The 25,973-nt window shown below is 40.7% G+C and overlaps 1 protein-coding gene across 1 annotated transcript; it reads left to right on the top strand.

Moving 5' to 3' along the window:
• The first annotated feature begins 21,857 nt into the window (after positions 1-21,857).
• On the top strand, positions 21,858-24,116 carry adra2c (adrenoceptor alpha 2C). The gene has a single exon (XM_036517032.1). The coding sequence runs from the start codon at positions 22,246-22,248 to the stop codon at positions 23,530-23,532; it is 1,287 nt and encodes a 428-aa protein (XP_036372925.1). The 5' UTR covers positions 21,858-22,245; the 3' UTR covers positions 23,533-24,116.
• Positions 24,117-25,973: the final 1,857 nt, after the last annotated feature.

Raw genomic sequence — 25,973 nt, 5'->3', positions numbered from 1 at the left:
ATACAAAACATTGTTGTCCAAAAAAAGACCATTGATTTTATCAAGGTGAAGCAGATTGTAAAATGCATCTGTTGCTGGTGTAAATGTTAAAATAAAAACAAAACCTTGATCACACCCCTCAATCAGAGTGACCTGTTTCTTTTTTTATATCCACAGTAGTGCTCAGATTCTATCCTTGCATAATGTATGATGATTGCTATATTTAGACTTAATCTCTTGGGCGTTAAATGTCAATAAGGCAAATAGGAAGAAATTCACTTGTTACTGAGTCTATGTGCCAACTGAAAGCAAAGCTCTTAAGGTTCCTAGGAGAAAAGACGGCTTAACTGGGGACCCAAAGGATATTGACAGTAAATGCATCAAAAATCAGGAAAAAGATACACGCGAGAAAAAAAAAAATCCCACATGTACTCTCAATTTAAGGAGGCACTATGCCTACATATGCATGGCTCTTTTATAAAGGAACAGATACTGAACTCCTAGCATTGCCTGTGGGCCTTGGTCTGGGCACCTGTTTCATTGGACAGGTAAATCGCTTTTAAGGCACCCTCAACATTTCTATGAAAAACATAACCCTAGGGAAAGTGTTTGGAGGGCCACACAAAGCACATCATACTCCATTGTAAGCGTTATACACTTGCAGTCTGCTTGGTGCGTCCCAACAAAGGCTGTCCTTGGGTTTTATTTTCAGGTACTTGGTGTATTTTTACATTTATGGTTTTTCAGAGAAGGACACTCTCTGGCTTTTGAAGGGCTCAACTTAAATTGCCAATCAATGCTCTGATCACAACTGCAGTGACTCCATGCTGCGTTTGGTAAATGATCATCTGAATCCTTTCACAGGCGATTGTAATGTTGGGCCACAAACCAACAGAAATGCTGGTCCCTGTCCCTGTGTAGAGCTGGGGGAGAGATTCATTTCATCTTGATTTTGAAATGGACTCAAGTATCACTTTGGATTTGGCAGAGGAAAACATGCTGTCAGTTCTGCGTTTTATTATAGTATAGACACTATAATATAAATTGTTATATATCATTTATAACTTTATAGACACTAAAACATGTCTATAAACTGACTGAACAAAAAGTGCAGAGAGTAGTCTTTGTCAGACTCCTGCTAGATGGAAGCACATGGATTACATATTTCTCCTGAAGACAGTAATCCTTGAACAGGTCCAAGGCTGCGGTCATCAACAGATAGCTGCTGTGATCATCAGCACCACTGTGGCAAAGACTGGGTGATGAGATCTTGTCCCAAGTTTGCGAGGGGACAGAGACAGGCAGAGCTTTGAATTGACAGAGCCGCAGCATTCTCATAATAGCTGCGGGCTGCCTGGGAAAGGGACTTTGATGACCATCAGCTGAGAGGCAGAGTGAAAACTGCATTAGCCTCCCCCTCTACACCATGCATTATTATGCATTATTACATTTCCCGCAGGCGGCAGAGGTCAGAGTCATGAATCAGAGCTGATACAAGTCTGGGGCCGGAGAGACTTTGTTTTCTCTTAAGACATTGTTTTCCTTTATAGATGCACTTCATTCAGGAAGCAGAGCCCATGCACTCTTGCCATTAAGGAACTGTTTCCTCAAATGTAAACAGGCATACCGGTGACATCAGATCCCACCATGGTGACGGGGAGTATAAAAAAAAAAGCTTTTATTTTTCACTCTAAAAGCAGCAAACCTATTTTTTCAAACATCCTTTCGGCTTTCTTTGCTTTAGTAGGAAACCGCAAAAGCAATTTAAAAATCAAGGTAAATAAACTAGACGGTTAGGGTGTAGGTAGATAGATGTGAGCCCCAGTTTTTGCAGCAAAATTCTGATTTGACCAATCTCACAGGCTCAACTACGGTTTTCCCTTGCACTTCAATCTCATTCTCCCAACAGAGATGTGATAGCCGTGGGATTACTGGCCTGTGTTAGCTTCCTTCCTTTACGGTATGGCGTGGCACAGAATAAGCGGGTCTGAGCAGGGAGTCTGCGGGAGCCACTGATGCATGTCTTTCTCACGCTTGACAAAACCAGGAGAAATCCGCTGATGGCGAGAACAGTAGCTGCAGATTACCGATCGGCGTTCTTTCAATTGTAATGTGGAGCATGAAATTGTTCAACTGCGTTTCAGTAGGCTGGCATTGCAGTTACCTTTGCCCTGAATTTTGCAAATACAACTGGCTTGTCAGTGAAGCACACATGTACAGTAGATAATTATGCGTCTCCCAATAACATAAATTACATTTCCATAGCCTGCATGCATGTATACTTTAACTCATGTTCATTGTGCAATAGCTGTTCACATTTACCTCATTCACTCCATGCTTATTCCATGTAAGTGGACTGCACCTCCTGCACTACTGCTGTTGTTTGTTGTAACACTACTGTGCGCTTGTCCCTATCACTTTTGACACTGTATGTAACACTGTGAGAGACATTGGAACCTGATTCAAATTCCTTGTGCGTGTTGGCCAATTAATTCTGAGGTATCTAAGTGTTTATTACAAAGGCTTACTAACACACGCTAAGACGATCTACAAAATGTATTTTCTTGGTTAGTCCATACAGCGCATAAAATAAAGGTAATGGTTTGGAAGAACAGCCTTACAGAAAAAAAGGTTATGATGTATTATTATGGAGAACAGAAGAAGTATGGAACACCATCCCACAGGATTGCATGATTCTGTTTTGTGGGGCAGCACTACCTTACTGCAGTATGCTGCTGCAGAAGGAGAGAATGAGGCAAAAAGCAACAGACTATTGATTTTCATCGCACTCCTTGGCAGAATCGTACACGTTTTTAATTGATCCTTACTCCTCAAACATGTTGCGCTGGGTGTACAGCTTAACAAGGTTACACTGGCCAGAATGCATCAGCTGTGGTTCCCCTACTGTAAAGCATGGCTTGATAAAATTCCCTGAAATTGCAGCAAGAAAAGAAACCCAGATCTAATCCACATTCAGTGCTGCCCTGTGGGAGAGAATTTGGAGTGCAATACAATATGGTGCAATACAAAGGAGAGGTTTGAGGGTTTGTTGTTGCAAAGCACCAGTGACTAATTGTGTGATAAAATTATTTAAAAATTTGCAAATGCTCATGATCCTGAGTTATCAAAGGATGTCAGTTTGTTATGTGGAGAAATGGTTTACGGTGTATTCAAATTAATACACCATATATGCCTGACTTACACTGACTTAAACTTACACCTCACTCATAAGTGGCTCATTACGATGTGTGGGTGATATCACCAGGATATCTGGATCCGAATATTTTGGTTTCAGGGGCTAATACTTCAAATTAGTTTCCTTTTTCAATACACCTCTAACACTAATAACATAAACAAATCAATAAAATACTAATTATGAATGGCACAATGTCTTATTTTGGAAGTGAGCCATGAATTAGCATTGAGAAAGTCTTAAAGACCTCCTAAAATATGAGGTGTGAGAACTACACTGTTCTCTCTCCTTTTTGCCCTTTATTTTCAATTATCAAAAAATATGTATTGACGTATGGAAAATGGCATCAAACATTTCCAATGCCTTTATGCAATTTCTGCAGAAGACTGATAATCTTGTGAGGGGAAAGTAAACTTTGGATGAATTTAAATCCTGGGCTAAGAGCCAATTCAATATGCTCTCCAAGCAAAAGAGGGGCAAATCACATCAGTGGATAAGCAAAGCCTCAGGTCTCCTCTATGCCTCTCAAGCACAAGATCTAATTAGTATCATGTTCACTCAGAGAAATGCTTCCCTATTGGACAAAGTTCTTGTGTCTGAATTACTGGAAATGGCTTGCATTACAGGGAGCTGGAAAATGGTTATAGGTAATAAGTGTTACCTTTTGGACAGTAATGTGCTCATTTTCACCTGTCCTTTTCCCTTAAGGTGTGAATGATCTGGGACAGTCCAGGATAGGTTGACTCTGGGATATATTTGGGTATAAGAAGTGCATTCAATAGCCTAGAAGAAGAAAAAACACTTACCTAAAGATATCAGACAACTTTAAGCAGTGCAAGCTAACATACTGATAGCATGTCCATGTTCAATAATTTTCTGACCGGCAGAAATCATTACAAGTTGCCTGTACAGCCTGTACAGCACAAAATCAAGGCAACACTATAAAATCCAATGCTGTTAAAATTCTGTTGGTCTCCTTTTGTTCCAGTGATGAGAGAGAGGGACACACAGTGCATTGAAAATAAATTTAATTCTGTTATTTTATTTCCATCATACTTACATTAGATGCCCAATGAGAACTTGATATGGCCTGCAAAAGCCTTTATCTAGGCTATGATTGTTTCATCCGTTTCTTCTCTATACCTTTTTCCCCAGAGCCATCCCAGAACACTACATTCTGTTCAAACCAGCAAGAACATTATTACTGCCTTCAGAAGCGAGTTTCAGACCCAAAGGATTAACTGCCTTTAGTAAAAGTGTAAATCATCCAAACATAAAGCACTGCCATGAAGACAACATCAGCATTATCATTGTGTGTGTGTGTGTGTGTGTGTGCGCGCGTGTGTGTGCGTGTGTGTGTGTGTGTGTGTGTGTGTGTGTTTGTGTCTGGTATATAAACAGCAATGAAAGAAGTCACAGAAATAAATGCATCTCCTGGGCTGTTCATAGTACAAAGCACAGGGCACAGTGTGAATGTTCTGCAGTTTGCATTTTTACTGCGTCAGCCTGTGAGGAAAATGCTGTACCCACTGTGCCAAGAGAATGTGTGCATGTGTATGTATGTGTGTGCTTGTGTGTGTGTGTGTGTGTGTTTGAGTTTGGGGGGGGGGGGGGGGGGGGTGTTCATGTGTGTGTGCGTAATAAAAAGAAAAATGCAATCTGGTATGTATTTAAATGCAGATGTTGAGTTGTAAATATGAGTTGTGTGTCAGATGCTGTGTTGTAGCTGGAGCTTTCCCCCGTGCACTGTGTAAAATCTTCACCTTTGAAAAACAGGCTCTCACACCTGGTGCTCAGAATTTAGAACTCCCCTGACGAGGGCATCATGCGATGAAAGTCTGTGTGTGGGTATGCACAGTGTATATTTATTTTGTTGTTGCACAAAACATTAGCATGTTCTGCATGTTCTCTGAGAATACCTAGATTGCTCTGTAACATTTTCTCAGTAAAATTGTGTGTATCTCTTCCCTTATTTTTTGTGTTGCTTTTTTGTGTTTTTGTAAGTGCTAAAAACTGCAATATATAATGTAAAATGGCATCAGATTGAAGCCAATAGTTTGATAATTTGTGAAAGTTCTGACAAAACTTAATATATCTAAAAATCTGACCATGATGGAATCCATATCCTTTAAACCCATTCTTCAAAGGAAGTTATTCCATCAGCAGGTCTTAAAATTTATCTGTTAAAAAATTAAATGTTTTAACAGTCTGGCAAACCAGATAAAATTTAAAGATAAATGAGGGATTGCACCATGTAATAGGGTGTGTCCATCTGAAGCTTTTTTGCTGTCATTGCTTATTTTCTACTAGTCACGTAGGAGAGGCAAGGGTGTATAAATGCTATTGCTGCTGTCGGGAGATCCAGAGTGGCACATCCAAACTCACTGTATCAAAACAAGTGTGAAAATGATCAAAATCAAAAGATCAATAAGTGGTCTACATTCAGTAACAATTTTCATTTTTCAAACACAATTAAGAGTTCTTTATATATGATGCAATGCATGGAACATAGACCGTTATCATTCAAAACAAACAAGGACTTGTGAGGAGTTGGGAGCTTCATATGAGCCGTTAGCAATTTGTGTACATTCATATAAAGCAAATCCAATTATTAAAAGTGGTTTGATTATAGGCATCACTAGGCAAATATAATGAAGTCTGAGCTATCTGTTTATAAAAAGACATAGCGGATGCAACAAATGATATTGACCATATTTAGTCTAACACAATAAAGTGTACTGAATCATTTAACATCTGTGTTGCATAGACAGAAGACTGCAGACAAGCAGTTTGTTCTAGAAGTTTCTCACCTGGTTTGACCCTTATCAGGGAGCAGTCTGACTGTGAATTTGTCTCACCGGTCTCAGTTGTACAGCCCTTGTTTCCTAATTTTTGCATTTAAACCTCCTGCAGATCAAGAAAAAAACTCTTAAAGCCCATCTATCCAGCCCAGCCCAGAAGAATCCTCTCAATTTTCTTTGATAGATATTTTCGATGTGCCTTCAATTAAGTTATGAACAATATGTGACAATGAAGCTGTAAGTACTACATGGGTCTAGTACTCATTCTAGCAGTACATTTAAGAAATGCACATAAATGTAGCATCTCTGACTGCCAGGCATTGAAATGGAAAATCAAAGGTATGGACATTTTGAAGACATTCACAAAATGCAGCTAGTTTATAAATCAACTCCATTGAACTTACATCCTCCATTGTATCTTTGTAATTAAGCTTTTTTGGTATCTTTCTTGTGCTTTTTATAAACAATATTTCTAAGAAATGTTGAACATAGTGAATAAGCATTCCTCTTTTCCAAAGTGCATGATATATTTTGGAATCTAATTCCGTGTAGCAGTGATAACAAGGTTGAGTGTGACAACCGCTCTTCAGACCAATGCCATTTGAAACCTCATTCAAACACAATATTAAAAACCTTGGCACCAAAAAGAAAGACGTTTCTTGCAGCAAAAATGGAAGGCTATTTTTCATCATCAAGTAATGACGTCCAAGTGGACCACCACACGGCTGCACTGCAGACGCACGGCTGCACTGCAGGTGTGTTACAAGACTAGACAAACTATCAGCTGCATTATATAAGTCCTGGGACAGACTGATCTGGAGAGGTTGAGCTGAAATGACTCCCACTGAGTCATCAGGACTGAGAGTACATGACGGACTGTCTATAAAGCGCAGTGTGTGTCTGTGTGTATGTGGGGTGGGGTGGGGGGTTGTGGGGGCAGCGGGGGCATCCGGCGGGACCTGCACCACTGGTGACAAATGATATCTGCTGACGGAACACAAGAGCACGCCGCAAAAGCCTTTCCACTTTCATCACGGGACGGGACCGATCACAGCAGGGTCAGTGGTGACAAATGACATTTAGGAGATGTGTAGCCTTAGCGGTGCCTCTCCCACAGAGAGCTTTCCTTTTGATGAGGAGGGGAGGATGATGACTGTGTGTGGTGGAGAGAGATAGGAGCAAATCCGTCACAAAACAGAATGACTTTATAATCTGATAAACTGCAGTACAATTCTCCCCCTGGTGAAAACCACACTAAATACACAGCAAATGGCTGTTTTATTGCACCTTTACATTATTTATATATTTTTTAGCTCGTCTGCTTTTCCGGAGCATTACACAGCTCACATTTTTTACAGATTCATTTAGCTTCATAGATACTGAGCCAGATCAGGTTAGGTGCCTCTCGAAAGGGCAGTAGTGTCCTATTAAGTATTCAAACTGGCAACCTCCTGGTTACTCCTCCACTTCTCTAACTAGCACTCCACACTGACACCCATCAGAACCTCTATTTACAGAATTTACAGATCTATGACAATGTGTAGAGGCTGTAAAAGGACGGGCCGAAAGCCCTTTTCACTGTAGAGTTTCAGTAAGCCCTATTAATCAATGACTGAGAAAACACAATCTGGTAGCAAACAAAACTGAATGGCTGCTGTCAAGTGTTGACCGTGAAAATCAATGTATAAACTGTGTCATAGAAAACAAAGGCCAAAGGGCATTGCTTTAACTGGGTTTCGGAAAACTATGTTTTTACTGCATATAATGTTGCCTACAGTCCCCTTTCCATCCTATTGATTTATGACTTATTCCTGTCATGTGCATACTCTGGTTAACAGCATAAAAATCATAATAGTCCCGAGCGTATGCCAGTATCGGGTATCTACTGCACCCTTGTACTGATAATGTGTTTCAGGCTCCGCAAGTAGAGAAATGTATTTACAGAATTTAACCAATGCAACTTTACTTAATATAGTCAACTCAATTGCAATCTCCTTGTTAAAAGTATTAATTGAATAAAAATACATGTTCATTGGGAGAATTTTACAATCATAAATGATGGACAAAAATCTATGAAAATGCACCTGTTGATTTATTGCTTGTTAAGGGAATGAGCCGATGGTTGTGTGCAAAGAGGAGATACGAGTGAGCTTTTTTGCATGTGGTGGGATGCATAGCTACAGTATTGACCATAGCTACAGTAATGTACTAATCACTGAGTACATTACTGTAGATTAATTTAATTTAATTCAAATATTTGAAGATTAACATGACCCATGCGCGTATGCATTATTGTTTTGTGATTAATGCACGGTATTGATGTTTTCAAGCCATCTTAAATGCGAGGCCTGTTGGACTGCCTACTTACATCCTACCACTGTTTGCTCCCTGTGAAGCCTTACAAATTTAATCTGTTTACAATTAAACAATTATGGAGCCAACACTTTAGCCCCACTGAATATGCATATGGTGTCATTTTTATCTAGAGCAAATGCACCCTTTAATTGTGTATGTGCAAATAACCTCAGGCAAAGCACAATGAAGCAGATGAATTTCTCCCAACTGCACAGACAGCGACCAATCTGACAAGCAACACAACTGAACACAGCAGATGGGAGCTAGCCATAGATTCTTTAGTAATCACATACAGGAGTGCTCGTCCCAGTGGTTCTGTTTAGCATGCTAATGCTCTCAGAGATTGAACTAAATTCACCGAATCACAGCCCTGCGCTACTTCTTTTTCACTCATAGCGACAACACGGTCTACACAATGATGAATAATAAATGAATTATAATTAGGCTGCGTTTAATTCATGTACTGCTGGTCTGTAACACAGTGTCAAAGTAATAACCCCACTCACTCACACGGTGAAAGAGGCTGGTGAGAAAAATAATGACTGCTTTCATGGTTGCAGGGCACAACCATCTGAATTGATCCAGCTGAGGCAGAACACTTTTTCTTTTTGATCTCAGAATTTAATAAATAATCATTTGTGGCACAAAGAGCACTGCACACTGAACATTACAAATACCCCCAGTCCACATAAATCACGTTTAAAATATTGTTGGACTTTACCTTAATGCGCAAAAGCACAGTAATGAGTTCTTACAAGAGAAGTAATGCATTTAAATTATGAAGCAGTTGCCGTCTATGCATTTTAATTCCCTCCTTGCACAGAAATCAGATGGCATCCAAAATAATATTCAACCCTGTACGGTCACACGGAGGTTATGTCCCTTGGCTACTCAAACCTTTCTGTAAGAGGCGATGAATTGTTTATTTATTGACCTGGCAACGATAGCTTTGAAGCATCGGTGCGCAACCAGCCTATCAGTACACTAAGCATGCACAAAATTCCTCAAAAGCTCACTGGATACACACCTGTGTTGACATTTACATTTATTCATTTAGCAGACGCTTTTACCCAAAGCGACTTACATAGGTTACAGTTCTTTACAACGTTATCCATTTATACAGCTGGATATTTACTGAGGCAACTGTGGGTTAAGTACCTTGCCCAAGGGTACAGCAGCAGTGTCCCAGCGGGGATCGAACCGGCAACCTTTCGGTTACGAGTCCTGCTCCTTAACCACTATGCTACACTGCCGCCCTGACATGATCCTTTGCAGGAAACGGGGGCATTTGCATGCAACAGAATGGTTACATATTTTGCAATTACAGTGATCACTGAGCCATCTGCACATCATGGGAAAAGATTCATGGCTAAAGGAGAGTACTGTGATTTCTTTTTTTTTCATGCGTCTCCCTTTACTTACAATAAAATGCCCTTGCGCTCAACCACTTGAACAAAAGGAGCACTCAGAACCGCTGGTGAATACTTCACTTAGCGAACGCGGCTGATGTTTTATATGCGGGTTTGCTGATAAGCAGCGTTCAACCCCCTGTTCATTTCTTAAGTTGACCCCCCTTCCCCAGAGACAGGAGCTGTTTATATTGTTTAACTTTTTAAGTACTGACATTAAGAAGCTCAGAGGTTTTTAAGAAACCATTCAGCAGTGTGTTTATTTCACCTAAAACTTTCAGGAGCCGAAGCAAGATGATCCATGTAGATTTTGTTACCACTCAACCCTCGTGATTGAAATGAAGGAAAAATGCAATTCTGAAAGCTGAAGAACAGTGGGAAAATTGCCCTGACCTAAGCAGGTTGGCCATCTTATTCTATACACAAGCACACAGGGGGTGGCTATATTAGCACATCCTCAAGGTTAACTAAAAAAAACTGACCCCATGACTTGTCCTTCCGCATAACTTCTGTCCTGGTTCAGTTGCTATTGGAAAACTACTAATTCAAAGTCATGTTTACATACATACTGTGAATAGATGTGTGTAGAAAAGGTACGCAGGCATGTGTTTTGATTAGATCCTGTTACATCAATAACACAGAAAATCTCAAATGGCATTTTTGACAGGGGACCATCTTTGACATTGTTAAAAGAACATCACATTTTAAGGGCTCCTGATGCATTTTTAATAGCGTCACCAATTCTGCGATGGGCAATCTATTATCTATTTCACGGATACAGACTGATTTGCATTTTGCATTTAAGCCAAGTACTGCAAACTGCTTGGCTTTCATGAGTGGGGGTTGGGGGGTGGGGGGAAATCCCAAACGAATGAAACGAACAAAATACACGCACTTCTCCGTTTTCCACATCAGTGTAATGAATGCATTTTTCTGCCACAGAGCACAACCCTCATTAAATTGTGGCAGTCATCCAGAACCCCTCTATCACGTCCACGCGCAGCGATAGTCATCAAAAACTCCTTAAGATGATGGCGGTTTTATGGACGCCCCTATTATCGGTGATGGAAAACTCACCCACCTGGGCTGAGCCCCGCTTTGAAATGCTTTCACTGCGGTCTCCGTGTGCCCTCTCTTCTCAAATCCCCTGCTTCTGAAATTGTTTGTTCGATGGGACCTTCACATCAAAGGAGGGTTTTTGCTGTTTTTTTGCAGCAAAGCTGCATTCCATTACAGTCAATAATGTTGTCCATACTACTCTGCCACCACACAGTGTTTCCCCTGCTACTGTATGGGATCAGCAGGACTTAAAGCTGTCACTGCCAGGGTTGCTGCTGCTACTACTTCCCTGAATGACCAATAGGGGGCCTCATAACTTCCTGTCAGGGTTCCCAGCTGCTGCTTCCTGGAACAACCCCCAGATGGCCTCACTTCCTGTTTGTTCCTTGTCTCATTTAGTTAACGTTTTCCACCTGTGTTGATTAATTATTGTTGTCACCTGTGTTTTCTGTTACATTGTCCCTGCCCTTTCCCTTCCTTGTTTCTCAGTCTTGAGTTGCCATGCTTTGTGTATGCACTCCTGCACCAAGCCTGCTCCGTGAGTCTTCAGTAAAGAGAACTTAATGTCATCAGTTAACTCTATGTTTGGATTCACCCTGCTCCTTGTAAGAGTCACATTTCTTGCTTATTTGCACTCATGGACAAGCCCAGGAAACCCAAGGGTGATTATGTCATGCGATTCTCATATCGACATGCAATGGCAAAATTGTAGCTATCATTTACATTTTATCATATTTTATCATATTGCCATAAACAAATTAGATGGAGATCAGTGTCCTATGCCAGGGGCAGCCTCTGATTCCTCTACCACAAGAAATACTGTTTCAGTCCTTCTGCCAATATTACGTTTGTTCAGACTGCTGTGCTGTTTATTGCAAGTCCATGCCAGGGAAACTAGACTCTTAATGCTCTTTTCAGCCAGACATTTTGCCGCTGGAACTCCTATCACACCCAGAGCTGTAACCTTAGTCACTTTACCTAATCACCATACTAATCACTCTTATTCTGGCTTTATCCTCATAACAGACTTCTTTGTCACTGGTACATCAGGAAAGAACTTTCTTCCACTCAGTACTTAGATCCTTCATGGTACAGAAGCTTGTTCTCCCTAAAGCCCTCATTAAACTTGGTCGCTAGGGTTTTCACTTCCTTGCAGCTAATAACTGGATGACCTTACACTAAAACCTGCAGCTCAATATATTCAACCCCCATAAGGTGAACCCTCTTTTAAGTGATTTCTGTTAAGTCACTACACCATTACAAATGATAAACATTAACACTTTAGAAACTGACCTTCCTGGATAAATAAATGCTATAACAATACTGATTTCTTTTTTACTTGGATTTGATACAGTAATGTGATACTTCCTTTGTTAAGGCCACTACAAAGAAAATATCACTGACTGACTGTGCTTTGGCAGTAATATTGTATTCCTTAAAATATATCCTGACAGGGTGCTCTTTGATTCAAACGTAGGGTATTGTGTGGATCCATCAGTATAGATTATGAACACAGCTATATCTCTCCATTTGGCTGTTCAGTGGAAGCTCTACTTTAATGAAACCTACAGAAATTAATGTCCTTCAAGATTGATCCAACTGCTGATCATTTGTAATTCAAAAGGCATGCTTTAAAACATCAACTGACACCACACTTCTTGTAATTCATATTCATATGCATTTAATATTTTAATATAACACCTTACATGCTTCAGACAGTTTCAGATTCAATAAATATGCTCTAAATTTCTGTTAGCAATGTTTGCCAGCACATATTAGGGTGACTTGCTACGTATTTGTTTCCTCTAACCAGTAATATACAATATGTTGTAATACATAGTTTTTACCTATATTTTTGTGAATATTTTTCAAAAACTCTTTGTTAAGTGTTATTAATTTCTCTGTTTTGTGCCTTGGGCACTGAACAGCATATAATTATTTCTATTTTAACCTCTGTTTTGCCATCTGTATGGAGGCTGAATTGCACCATTTAAACTAATCTAGTCTCTACAGCATTAGCATGTGAAATTGCCACCCAGGGCCCTCTGTTGGTAAACAGATCTACCTTGCCAGTGGATGTGCAAATAAAACACACCTAAAATGCTCAATAACGCAATTGTGTCGACCGTCTCCCACTCTCGGTCCTCCCTCACACTGAACACACTGTGTCAGAGCTGAAATCATTGTGAGAACATTGCCTTCCCCAGGACCCGTTGTCCTTATTGCTGAGCTGTGATCTCCATTCTGAATGCGGTCCTTTTGCGGTCCGTCTCAGCTCCTCTGTAAAACTGCAGTCGGGCAGAGTTCTGGGTCACATGGGAGCCGGTCAGCCCCGCCGGCCTGCCACTCTGCAAAGAAGTGCTGAATTTAACTGGAAATTCACAGCACTGTGGAGAATATATATATACATATATATATATATATATATATATATAAACATATCCAAGAGAATGTGTCAATCAATTTTTAATAAGAAGACAGCCTGCTTCGTTCATATTCATATTAAGGCTTAGTAGCTCATTCAGGTTTGCAGAGGGATCAGGTCAAATTAAATTTTGCTTTTAGCTTCCTCCCAAAGTTTTGGTGCAGGCTGCAGTGTGAGAGGTTTGCGCTTCAGTAGTTTGAGGAGGGCACTGACCTTTGCTTAGCTGTACCTACAGCGGTTACAATAATATTGTGCTGACACTTCCCTGTCGTGGCTTCAGAAATATGAAACGCACTGATGTCTCTACTGCTACCAGTTAATGTGTATATCTGGTGTATAGCCACACTCTGCTTCTGCAGGTGACCTACCTTAGGTAATTTTGCATTCACAAACAAAACAAAAGGTGACCTGGGACTTTGGCATAAATGAACAATTTGCTTACTTGGAGGTACCAAGGGAAGGCCATTGTTGTTAACTTTATGAAACAGAATGCATTAATTAGTCATGTTGTGTACAAAAAAAGGATATAAATAATAAAAAAACCTTTATGCAGTACAGTGTATTACATCTCCATTGCAAGCGTCACTCAAATTTTCCCTTTGAATGAATTTTTCACAACATGACATGGAATGGAGGTGACCCCGCAATGCAGCTGTCTCTATCTCTGTTCAGTTCTATATCGCCCCGATCAGATTACTATCACTTTACACATGCAGCACAGCGGGTGTGCCACTGCTGTTCTGGAGGGTAGAATCTGCACTGCGAGCTGTGAGGAAGTAAAGCTCTTTCATTTAGCCACAGAGGGAGTTGGTTGCTGATACAAATGGACTCACTTTTGCTCATGAATTCGGTGCACTTAAGTGTCAGCGAAATCAGATTGGCAGACTTCCACTGTATTCTCAATAACTCTGTACAGTGGAGCGATTAACAAGACTGAATTCTTCCACTAGGAAAGGCAGGGGAGCGGGTGGGGACCTGAGATAATCTCCAGCTCCTGAGAGAATAATTATGGCAGTAAAGCCAAGGAGATCTCTCTCTCGCTCTTTCTCTCATAAGAATCTGGACAGGGGTGGCAGTGATTGATCATTAGTGAAGTGTTCAAAATGCAAATGAAAAACATTTCCTTGCGTACTTATAACTTTTCTCTCTCTGGCCCTCTTTGCATCTGTGGGGCTCAAATCAAACAATCTGCCTACATTATCCTCTGGATGAGTTACACCAAAATCTGGGACACTTTAATTTTATGACTCCTTTGCTAGCTGAAATGAGTCTACTTCCACATTTCATTCATCGTTGTATTCCAAATGTCTCATGCATTGTATAAAACCACAGATAAAGGTATCACCACAGCAACAAAAATAATGGCAAACCAAAACGCATACACTGGTAACATGAATCAGTCCGAGGTAAAATAAACCACAAAAACACATAAAGACACTGTTGCAAGCAAGCAGTTGTTTAGTACTTCACAGGTGAGCCATATTTGTGCATGAATCAAAGTGAATCAACAGCAAAGATAAGTGAAATAATAGTGTTGAGTGTTGGACTGCCCTGTGTTGGGAGCTGAGGAGCTTCTTGTAACCAATTCCATTACTTATCCAACTCTCCATGTGTTCTGTTATGAGCAGGCAGTGTGGGGAAGCAATGAACACCAGCATGGCATTAGAACAAAGCCATGCTCATCTGCAAAAACTGAAATGCCTTTTTCTAAAACATGCTGAAGCCTCTGATTCACCCAGCCTGGAGGTGTCAGTGCAGTCATAAAGCAAAAAAAAAAAAAAAAGATGGCATGACTTCAACAGCAAGGGCCTCCATTTGACTTTCTGCCTCTCGTGGATTAACCCTTCACCCACGGCGCCGTGATTTAATCAACACCCCGACCCAATCTGCTGATCACAGTTTTGGGGACCTGGCACCAACGTGACCTTTTCTGCGGATGACAAGGTTCAGCACTCTCCCTCGGAGTAAACCGAGTCAATAAGTGCGCGGGTCCTCGGTTCTGCTCTCAGCTGGCACCAAAGTCTGCATTAATTTGGCTGCGTACTACATGTTCCAGAGGAGCTGTTTAAATATGTAGGCATATTTCTCTTTAATTACTTGAAAATAACATAAACACAGCTAAGCTATTGTATTATTCATGCAGGTCCTGCCACGCTGGGGTGTCTTCTAGAGTTCAGAGTCCAACATTTCAGTTGAATTAAAATTTGGGTGGCGTTCCGTTGGCGCATCTACCATGACTGCAGCTACACAGTCACTGAAACTTCTAAGAATAATATGGTTATAACATCGCTGGAACATCTACTGTAATTGTCACCATATTGTCAGCCATTTTAGTAGCCAGCATAGATATATAGTGCAGCAAATAATGTACATTTCTCAAGTGAGGAACCACAGAGACCCACTTAAGACCCAACACACCACTGGTAAGTCCAGTACTCTAGTCATTTTACCACAAGCAGTCATATATGTTTACCTGAACAACATTTTTGCTCTCATTTTATAAAATGCCAAAGTCTCACAAATGTTAAGAGCTGCAGTGCAATTTGTGTGATTTTGTCTTAAATAAAGTGTTATCATAGCGCAGTTTTAAAAGCCTTCATTGCTGAAGATATTGTGCCTGTGCTCTGACCATGAGGAATATGCAGCCCGGCAAACTATGGGTGATTATTATTCACAGGGCTACTTTAGGTGCCCCTCTGAGCAAACCGGCAAAACAAGACAAAAACAAACCAATCAGTTCACTCAATGACAAACAAAATTTCTGCAACCAGCTCACTCACTGGTTTAAAAAGAAATCATGGTCAGTGCTGGATGAACAGAGACAGAACAGGTTTGCAGAGGCAGAGAGTGAATAAAGATAATGAATTTACTGGGAAATCAATGATAAGGAGGGATGAGAGGAAAAGGTACAATAAATGAGGTCAGTATACTGTATTGTGGCCAGTGCTTCACATTCCTGCAAAGCAAACACAAATATAGACAGACAGTATTGAACGTATAATAAACCTTCTAAAAAGTTACACTGGAATGGGAACACCGGTAAAATACGAAATAAACAGTGTTTATATGTGAGAATGAAATGCTCGAATGCCAGACTTGCCAGACCAGGTACAGAGTGCAAACACTTCCCAGACTGATAGCCACACTCCGCACTGATTAATGACAACATTACAGGCCTTCCTCATACATTATACTCAGATATTATTAAGTCATTAATGAATCCCATTAGGAAGTTGGCAAACTTTTTGTGTGTACACCTCAACTCATGGTAGAAATATTTTCTAAGGGTCTTTTCAAAAGATAAAATATATCCTTAGTCATACCTCCTAGTCCTACCATACTAATTTGAATAGAATACATTTTCAGTGAAAACTATTCCTTTTGTTTCAGCAGTTGGTTTTTTTGATTGCAAGAAGACAGAGGAAAGCAGTGGAATTTGATCAGATAACATACTGATACACATCCACAAGGACATCCATATGACTGTACACCATAGCAAAATGGTCCATTTATTTTGACTGTGGGTTCATGTGTTCATAAATGTGACTATGATGCTGGCTTTTACTCAGCATATTGTGACCCATTTTGACCTTTCTCATCCTAACAGTTTAAGGACCTCTGACCTACAAAGCAGTTGGCATTAGGAACAGTTCCATACAATTAAAAGCTCTCCACTGGGAGCTATTCAGAGCAGGTTTGCTTGTCTGAAAATTAACTGACAAAATTGTTAGTCTGTTACAATTGACTGCTGTCAATTACTCACAGTAAACCCTGTGTGTCCAAGTAACAACTGATGTTTAGGACAAGGGAGTCAATCACCACATCCTGTGCTTTATGTATGACAACACCCTTATTGTTCACAAAAGGTTGCAGTATTGTTACTCCATTAGTCTTTCGGGCAATTACCACAGACTGCATATGTTGAAATAAAGTGCGCTTTCAAGATGAGCAGCAATGTTTTGCATCCAGATAGACTGACTGCATGGTCTATGTTATGCTTGATAAAAACAATGACTTACTTTCCTGACTGCATTTACCAAACCTGAAGCTACTTAAATTTAATTTGTAAAAGGTGGCAGACAAAGATAACTCTGACACCAAAACTTTTTATCTGCACCATGAATCCAAGATGGCTTATGAACTGAGAGTGAAAATTCATTATACATCTTTCTGGAATAAAAGATAGTGTAATGTTTTAGTATTGTGAAAGTGGCTTAAATCGTGATGAATGAGCATACGTTCATTTCATGGCTGAAAACACAGCACACATCCAATGCACTTCACCTGCAAAACCTCCAGGCCCGTTTAAGATGGGGAAACAACACACACTCACCACATTTCCTACTGCCTCAAAAAAGAAACTCACAAGTAGAGCAAAATGCCCTTTGCGATTTGCGCAAGACTCCCGGCCAAGGTAGCCAGCTTCTTTCTCCTTCTTCATTCATAATTTGTGGCCATCTGTGGTCCTCCTGCTTGACTGATGAGGTGAACTCCAAACACCCAAAGGGTTTAAAATGTTCATCACCTTCCATTTGCAACCCATATGTTCTCCCTGAGCTCATTTGGCATTCCAAGTCCGGCTGACCTTGTGTTCACTGCCTCTCTGGGAGTCTGTTTCCTTAGCCCCCAGGTACTGGCACATAATATCCTAGTTTTTTTTACACAAACACACACTTAGGGAAAAAAACAACTTTACAAGCCATTTAGATTCTCTTGGTGATTGTCTTAGAAAACACACATCATCCATGCAGACAACGTCTCAGGAAGTGCCTCAACAGCATGGCTGTAAGTCTCGGGCATTTGGGCCAACAGTAAACCAACGTTCCCCACTTCATAGCCCAAATACAATCCCGAGTTAGATTACACTTTCTGAAGACGGGACAAACCACAAAAGTTGTGCAGAAGCAGTAACGATATGATAGTTATAAAATCCAGTGAAGTGTCCTAATGTCGCCTTTACCGTGGGTGACGATGTATTGTGAGCTGCTGGATGATGCATCAAATGTCTACCATGGTAATGGGTTAAACTCACATTTAAAGACAGTCAGAAAATCACATATTGCACATAGAAATACTGGCATAGGAAATCATTATACTGTACTAAACACACACGCACACACACACACACACACACACACACAAGCCATATGCAGCGATGACATTTTGACCTCAATTGCACAATTGCTTCGTAATTTGATGCCTTTCCTGAGATTGCATTAGAGATAGTGAATTGTGAAGGCATATTATATCAGGACAGCATCATTTGTCACTGAACTGGCAATGTAAAGGCATAATTTGAGTGGGAGGGAAATGATCTTACAATTTGGCCACAGTCACCTGACTTGCAATCCCACAGAGAACCTTCTGGACCAGAATGCAACCAACAGACATGAGCAAAACCCTGGGAGCCTGCGATAGATTTGGACTGCTGGAAACACCACATGGAATGCTCAGAGCAAGCAGAGGACATATGAACCATCACTAATTCCACAGCACAATCTTCGAGATGTTAAACTGAATTGAATTAAACAATTTATTATGGCATTATGCATGGCATCATAATGAAGTTTCCCGTGATCAATCAATCATCCTTCAGGTGAGTAATTCTGTTTGTCTGCTCAATACAAATACACAGATACAAATCCTACATATTTAAACCTGTTTTAACAAGATTTTGTTTTTGTCCGAAGGACAGTACATTAAAATGTGAATAAAGTCGGAGTTATCCAGCAGGAGGAAGATTTCACATGTTCAGCTAATAGAATCTGCACATCAAGACAGAAATATCTGCAAGCCTCCAAGGAAATCCACAACCTTTGTTACAGTGGCATAACCATCCGGCTGTCAGAGATGGACAACTCAGACGAAATGGTTGGACTCTGTGGCTGTCGTGGGCATAGATCCAGCACTCCCACTGTGCCCCAACTGTTCATCTCGCCATGACAACTCAAAAAGAGGAGTGATGTCTCTGTTCACAAGATTTCAAATGACTCAAAAGCACTGGAAAAAGCAAGGGCACTTGCTGTATGAACCAAATGCTGGAACCAGTGGGATTATTTCTGGGGTCTCCTGAGGTTCCATGGATGGGGATGGTGTCTCTTTGTGTGTTTTCTCTCTTAACTGAGGTGAACTGCTGTTAGGGCTGTTGTGTGCTGGTACTGATGGCCAGCAGTGTCGACGGTCAGACCACAGAAGTGACACAGCTTGGATTCTGGACTGTGCTACCTCGGGTGTCCTTCAGTAGACTGGGCATTTCTCTGGTGTCCCACGTTCTAAAATTCTGTGCCTAGGAGAGCTCCATTTCCACAGTGATGCTCCACACTTTGAGCAAAGCCTATCAGGAATAGGGTAAGTTGCCTAGCAAGCTGTTTATAGTCAAGATTCTAGAAGCTGCTGAGCTCCATACGGTTGTCATATTGATGACCCAGTCCCCCTTTTTTGGTGAAGGTTTTATAAATATGCTATAGTGATACCAGTTTTAAAACTGGATGGGAAAAACAAAAGGTTCTAACAGAAAAAAAAAACTTTACAATAGTCTCTGTTCTGTGAAGTTGTGGAACTGGAAAGTCAGACAATTGTACAACAATGGTACCTTCCCGTATTGTCAAACTAAAACCAGCCTCGCAATTTCACAAATTATATGCCATTCATTGGCATACAATTGCAACCAACAACAAAAATAACAAAGCATATGTGATAGATACAATATAATGTTTGTTAATATTGAACTTATCCGTGTTTTTCTTGTTTGGTTCTTGCACTGCCACTTCCCCTCTAACAGGGGAAACCCAATCAAATGGATGACTGGGATTTCACATATTCTCCTACATTAGAGAGGTATTTGTGAGCCCAGGAAGAGGACCATTAATGACCACAGCCTTCACAGATCCCATTAGCGGTCCGTGTGTCCTGGGGTCAAACCTAGCATGTTTGGACAGTAATGCAAAGACTGCTCAGCATCTCAGCAAGACGCTACCTCAGTCTCCTCCAGTCTGTTGTGAAAACCCAAATATTTTGCAGACAGCGCTGTTTATTATTCAGGGTGTACGCTGGTGATTAATGACGGTTTCTTTGCTCAGAGAACACGGTCAATAAACAGGAAGCTTCTGAAACTTAATACCAGGGAGGATACCGCTACAGAAAACATGATTATTTTTTGTGTCAATTATGCAACTGCCACTTGGAGAAGCAGACCCCCTCCCCCTGCACACACCCAACTGAACATCTGTCCCACCTTAATACAAATGTGAAAAAAGATGACAGTTTCACATGGCAAGTGATATACCACACCATTATGGTACTGTATGTCAAATAACATAAATGGTTATGTCAGTCTGACATGAGCACTGTAATACTCTACGCTACATTGATGTCAACAGACACCCACATCATCTGGAATAAATGATAATGTCACTTTGACATGGAAAGCAACATACTGAACCTTCACGAGGCTTAATGTCAACAGGAGGATGTTAAAAATGTCAGTGAATTCTGATGTCAGGTGCCATGTGGCCCTTGTGGAGTATGTTCTATGTAGACCCTATGAATATGTCTTTAATGATTTTTTTCCTGGGAGGGGTTGCTGCCAAGCATTAAGATGTAAGCATGTACACCTGGAAATACTCTTCCGGCCAGATTATTAAAGAGTGGAGGCATCGGGACTCCTGTGACCAGCTTCAGTGTTACATTTGGAATGATGTCTGTCTGGAGCCACTAGTTTGAGGCTCTCCTCCCTATTTATAAATCAATCATAATAGGCAGTGTATTTGGCCATTCCTAAAAACCTCTGGCAAGCACACATCAATCAATATTTAAATAATATGATTCACTTGTCATATTGCAGGAACTTACCACGCAGGCATAAACACCACAGCTCCACGCGGTGCAACGCTAACTACATTTAAAAGACGAAATAAGTTTAACTCTCCGCAGCAAGGTCCTGCTGTTGTTCGAGTTTCATTTAACACCCAGAGGATGTGCGTCATGTATGTGTAATTCCACTGCACGTAAGATGACTCACACAGGTGTAAATGATGAAGATGTCTGTATTTAAAAAAAAATATTTAAAAAAAAAATCCTACGTTCATTCATTATATTGCATATTAACATTAATACACATCTGAACGCGCCTTCAGCGGTGGTGTTACAATAGTGACCTCCAGTGTGCATTGTGACAGCAGGAAACAGAAGCGCTGGATCTCAGAACGCAAGAGCTGCGTCTGATAAATGGTACATTACATACCAGTTTACTATCATTTCGGAAGCACCTACTCGTTAAATTACACGCCATGAATCACTATTTGTTATTTCTGGTGATTTCTTAAGTCGTTGCGTTTTCCATTACAGTGGACATCAATAATTAACTTTACGAACCACCCTACACACATTATGCACGTAACGGTAGGCATATATCGTTTGGATGAAGAAAAAAAAAAATCTTTCATGTCCTGACAAGCTGTTCATGTACAGCAGATGATGATGACAACAAAGTCAACTAGCCTTGCTGTCATGCTGAGAGCGACACGCTTATTGATTCCAGCCAAAATATAATAACGGTAATATCACGATGCTGTTTTATGCATACCGTCTTTTCCGCTGTTAGGGGCGGGGCGGGATTGAGTTAGTTTAACGCGAACAGCACGTGGATATTGCGCTGTTGGCAGAACTCCGCCGCACGGCAAGGGCTGGGCGCAAGGCAGAAGCGCTCTGTTGGAATAGAGGAAGCGGCGACGATGCGCGGATTTAAAGTCGGTTAACAAAAATGATTGGACCAAATCTATAACGGGATGCTGACTTTAAAGTTGTCTTCTTTTTTTGTTTTCGATTAACTGTAATTAAATACGTTCCAAATGAAGAAGAGGACATGGACTTAATCAAGGCAGCGTGTAGGCAGAAGAGCGGATCACTCTTGGAAACACATGAATACCACAGCAGAAATGTGAAATTATAGGGAATCGCCATCTGTGTGTCTACCGAATAAACTATTTTGGAATAATACTAATAAAAAAGAAAATATCAAGCACGATGGATTCCCCGAATTACTCCAGTGGGATCAACGCTACACCTGTCTTCTCTCCAAATTCTTCCTATTTGGAAAGTCAGTATGCCCTGGCTACCATCGCAGGTCTTGCCGCACTTGTGAGCTTTCTCATTTTATTTACTATTGTGGGGAACGTACTGGTTGTGATCGCTGTACTGACCAGCAGAGCATTAAAACCGCCTCAAAATCTCTTCTTAGTTTCGTTAGCCAGTGCAGACATCCTGGTGGCCACTCTTGTCATGCCATTTTCCCTAGCAAATGAACTCATGGGTTATTGGTTTTTCGGAAAAGTTTGGTGTGATATATATTTGGCTTTAGATGTCTTGTTTTGTACATCGTCCATTGTACATCTGTGCGCTATCAGTTTGGACAGATACTGGTCTGTCACACAAGCGGTTGAATACAACCTCAAAAGGACCCCCAGACGGGTGAAATGCATGATAGTGGTAGTTTGGTTGATTTCTGCAGTGATATCGTTCCCACCGTTAATATCGATGGACAGAAACAACGTCAATGTTACATCGCCTCAGTGTAGGCTGAACGACGAAACGTGGTACATTCTTTCCTCCAGCATCGGGTCATTCTTCGCCCCCTGCATTATTATGATACTGGTGTATATCAGAATTTACCAAGTGGCCAAAACCAGAACGAGAACCATGTCAGAGAAAAAGCCAGGGACCGACGGTGCTTCGCACACTGAGAACGGACTGAGCAAAGGCAACTCTTGCAAAGTGAACGGTGAGAAAGGGAATGGACATTGTCAATCCTTGCCAAAGGAGCAGAAACAAGGAGAGGAGGATGAAATAGACCTGGAGGAGAGCAGCTCATCCGACGGGAAATCGAAGAAACCCGGGGAGATGAGCTCCAAGAGGGACAGGAGGACCAGCCGAAAGAACAGCTCCTTGTCCAAACATTCAAGCCGGCTCTCCAGAGCCAGCAACAAATCAATGGACCTGTTCTCCTCCAGGCGCAAGAGGAGAAACACGGTGTCCCGTAAGAAGATCTCTCAGGCTCGGGAGAAGCGGTTCACGTTCGTGCTGGCCGTGGTTATGGGCGTATTTGTGGTGTGCTGGTTCCCTTTCTTTTTCAGTTACAGCCTGTACGGCGTCTGCAGAGAGCGCTGCGCAATCCCGGAGACACTCTTCAAGTTTTTCTTCTGGATTGGTTACTGTAACAGCTCACTGAACCCGGTCATTTACACTATCTTTAACCAAGACTTTCGAAGAGCGTTCCAAAAGATTCTCTGCAAATCATGGAAAAAATCTTTCTAGACAGTTGTTACGGTGTTGGTGACCTTTGCCATAACATGTGTTTGTTACTGAACAAAAAAAAAGGTTAAAACCAAGCAAAAATGCTTTAATGTGTGACGACATTCATCTGATATTTTGGCCCTGACAATCTAAACACGATTAATGTCAGTTGAGATATTAAGACTTTTTATATTTTGTTAAGCACTGTTGTGAGGACAATTTACTGTTTACTGTTACAGTCACTGTATGCGACTGTAAACGAGACAAGCTGTACACTATCTGTACGAAACATGTTTTATTTCAATTATTTCTACAGGCAATGCTGAATATTGAGGCAACTAGCGCTATATTGCAAACTTGTGCACATACTGCTTTGCTTCCTGTGGGCTAGAAGCGTGGTGGTGTGCAACAGCGTTTTTCTTTCTCTGGTCTGAGATGCCTGGCTCTTCAGTGTGTCCAACAACCATTTGTGTCACCTGCCAAACAAGGGACTGTAAGACAGGAGGTAGCCTTTCGGAGCGGCCAATGGAATGTGTGCTATCTTGCTGTGGCTGTGAATTGCTCATCGTTCTCCAGGGACTGCGTATCTTTAGCATAACTGTAAAGAGGGCTGACATTTTAAATTGTTTTACTTTGTGGTTCGACTTGTTATTTGTGTAGCATTCTGCAACATAGCTCTTTATCTTCACTGAATGCCATCAAATAAATATTAAGAAAATGTAGTTGAAATTTATTTGTAGTGCTGACATTAACAGCGAATCCTTTCCTCCCGCGTGTCTAATTTCCAGTGGCATTATGGTGTCATGTTCTATGATTGCCATGTTATTGTTGACCTGAGGAGTATGTTTCTGGTTTGTATTGAGAATTGTCATTAATGTCCATGCAAATCCTTTTTGAAAAATCAGATGTAGTATTTCTGAAGCAGCTTCCAAATTCTTTCCCCATCGAAACACATTTCAAGATAAAAAAAAATTGACTGGAAACGCAGTCAGCATTTAATATCTGTGAATCCTTAAAGAACTGGGTAACTTCCAAACCATCGATGTATGTTGGTCCAAACACATGACGCATCGACGTATGGATTCGTGCGAGATGTAAAGAAAATCGATGAAAGCAATCGAACGTGCACATTTTGGGTAGTGTAACAAACTAAGCCGAACACCATCTCTTGGATGAACAATGCCTACATTAATTGCTTACTAAATTATTATCTATTGATGTTAGAACGAGTTACCCTAAACACATGAAATATGAACCTCGTGACTGCACCGTACATTAGCTTGACAGCTTACTAATTATAAGATAGCTTCAATAGTTAGCTGTATACAGACAGCTACACATACTGCTCGTCAGAATCACTGTTTCAAACAGTTTATGACTGGGCTGACGCACTTCATGCGTTTAGCTCCGTCGTCCCAATGAACACAGAGCAGGATAGTCGTGCAGTGTTACTGGCGCGTATCCGTTCATTCCACTGACGTTTCATTCGTGACTTCGGTATACCTTGTTCGACTTACGTGTTACAAAGTATAATGTACACGTTCATCCAAAAGACATTTATCTGGAAGGATAATAAAACTATTCATTTATGGGCTGTAATTTCTCAGTTATTCTCCAAGATACGACAGAAATCGCACAGATAACAATCACAATGTGCGTGGCATTCTTAAAGGTGCAAGTTATTTTTTTTTCCCCCACAGCAAGTCCTCTTACCGATAACAATTTTGGATCCTTTTTAGACGTTATATCTGTTTATATTTTGTTAAATTCAATGCATGGGTGGATTCATGCATTTCCTCAGTTTCCTTTTAATTTGCGCAAATGTCTTATACTCTTAGCTAAACGTGATGAATTTAAATTTATCTACAACTAATCCATTGCCAAAGTTTAATACAATTCAGTTATGTATCAGAACGTCGTAAATTTGAAAGGCTTGAGCATAGATATCCTGAAGGATTTTTTTTTCCAGTTAGTGTTTTTTCTAGCAAAGCGTTGAGTAGATTAATCTGTCATAATAACACGTGATCATTGAAACCACCACAAATAAAACGTGCAGAATCAGCCTATTATTCTTGGGGGGGGGAGGGGGGGGTCTTCATTGCCGATTTTAAATTCGTGAAATTAGATCACTCTACACTGGATCCACAGCTCTTCGAAATATATACTGTACATCTAAACGTGTAATCGTTTTCATGTGGGCCACAACTCCGTATGGTGTGTAACTTAAATTAAGTTGAGGTATAGAAAAACGGAACTTTGCTGTAGGGGTTGAGATAATGAGAAAGACCCAATAAAACCTGAGAGATGATGGGAACTGCATATTCCAAACATAGGTAAAACAATGTAAAATTATCTTAACTTGAATATTTGCAAAGCTAGTTTGACTTTCTCTTTCAACCCTTGAGTGTTGGATAATTGGAGTAGCTGTCAATTAGTCTACGGTCCTCTTGGCAAAAGTTGTT

Source organism: Megalops cyprinoides, chromosome 22 (assembly GCF_013368585.1).
Source record: "Megalops cyprinoides isolate fMegCyp1 chromosome 22, fMegCyp1.pri, whole genome shotgun sequence".
NCBI classification, from domain to species: Eukaryota; Metazoa; Chordata; class Actinopteri; order Elopiformes; family Megalopidae; genus Megalops; species Megalops cyprinoides.
This window is presented reverse-complemented; position numbering and strand designations above follow the sequence as displayed.

Bases quoted from the DNA above. Each gene is read 5' to 3' on its own strand.
- adra2c (XM_036517032.1), top strand. From the start codon at position 22,246: ATGGATTCCCCGAATTACTCCAGTGGGATCAACGCTACACCTGTCTTC.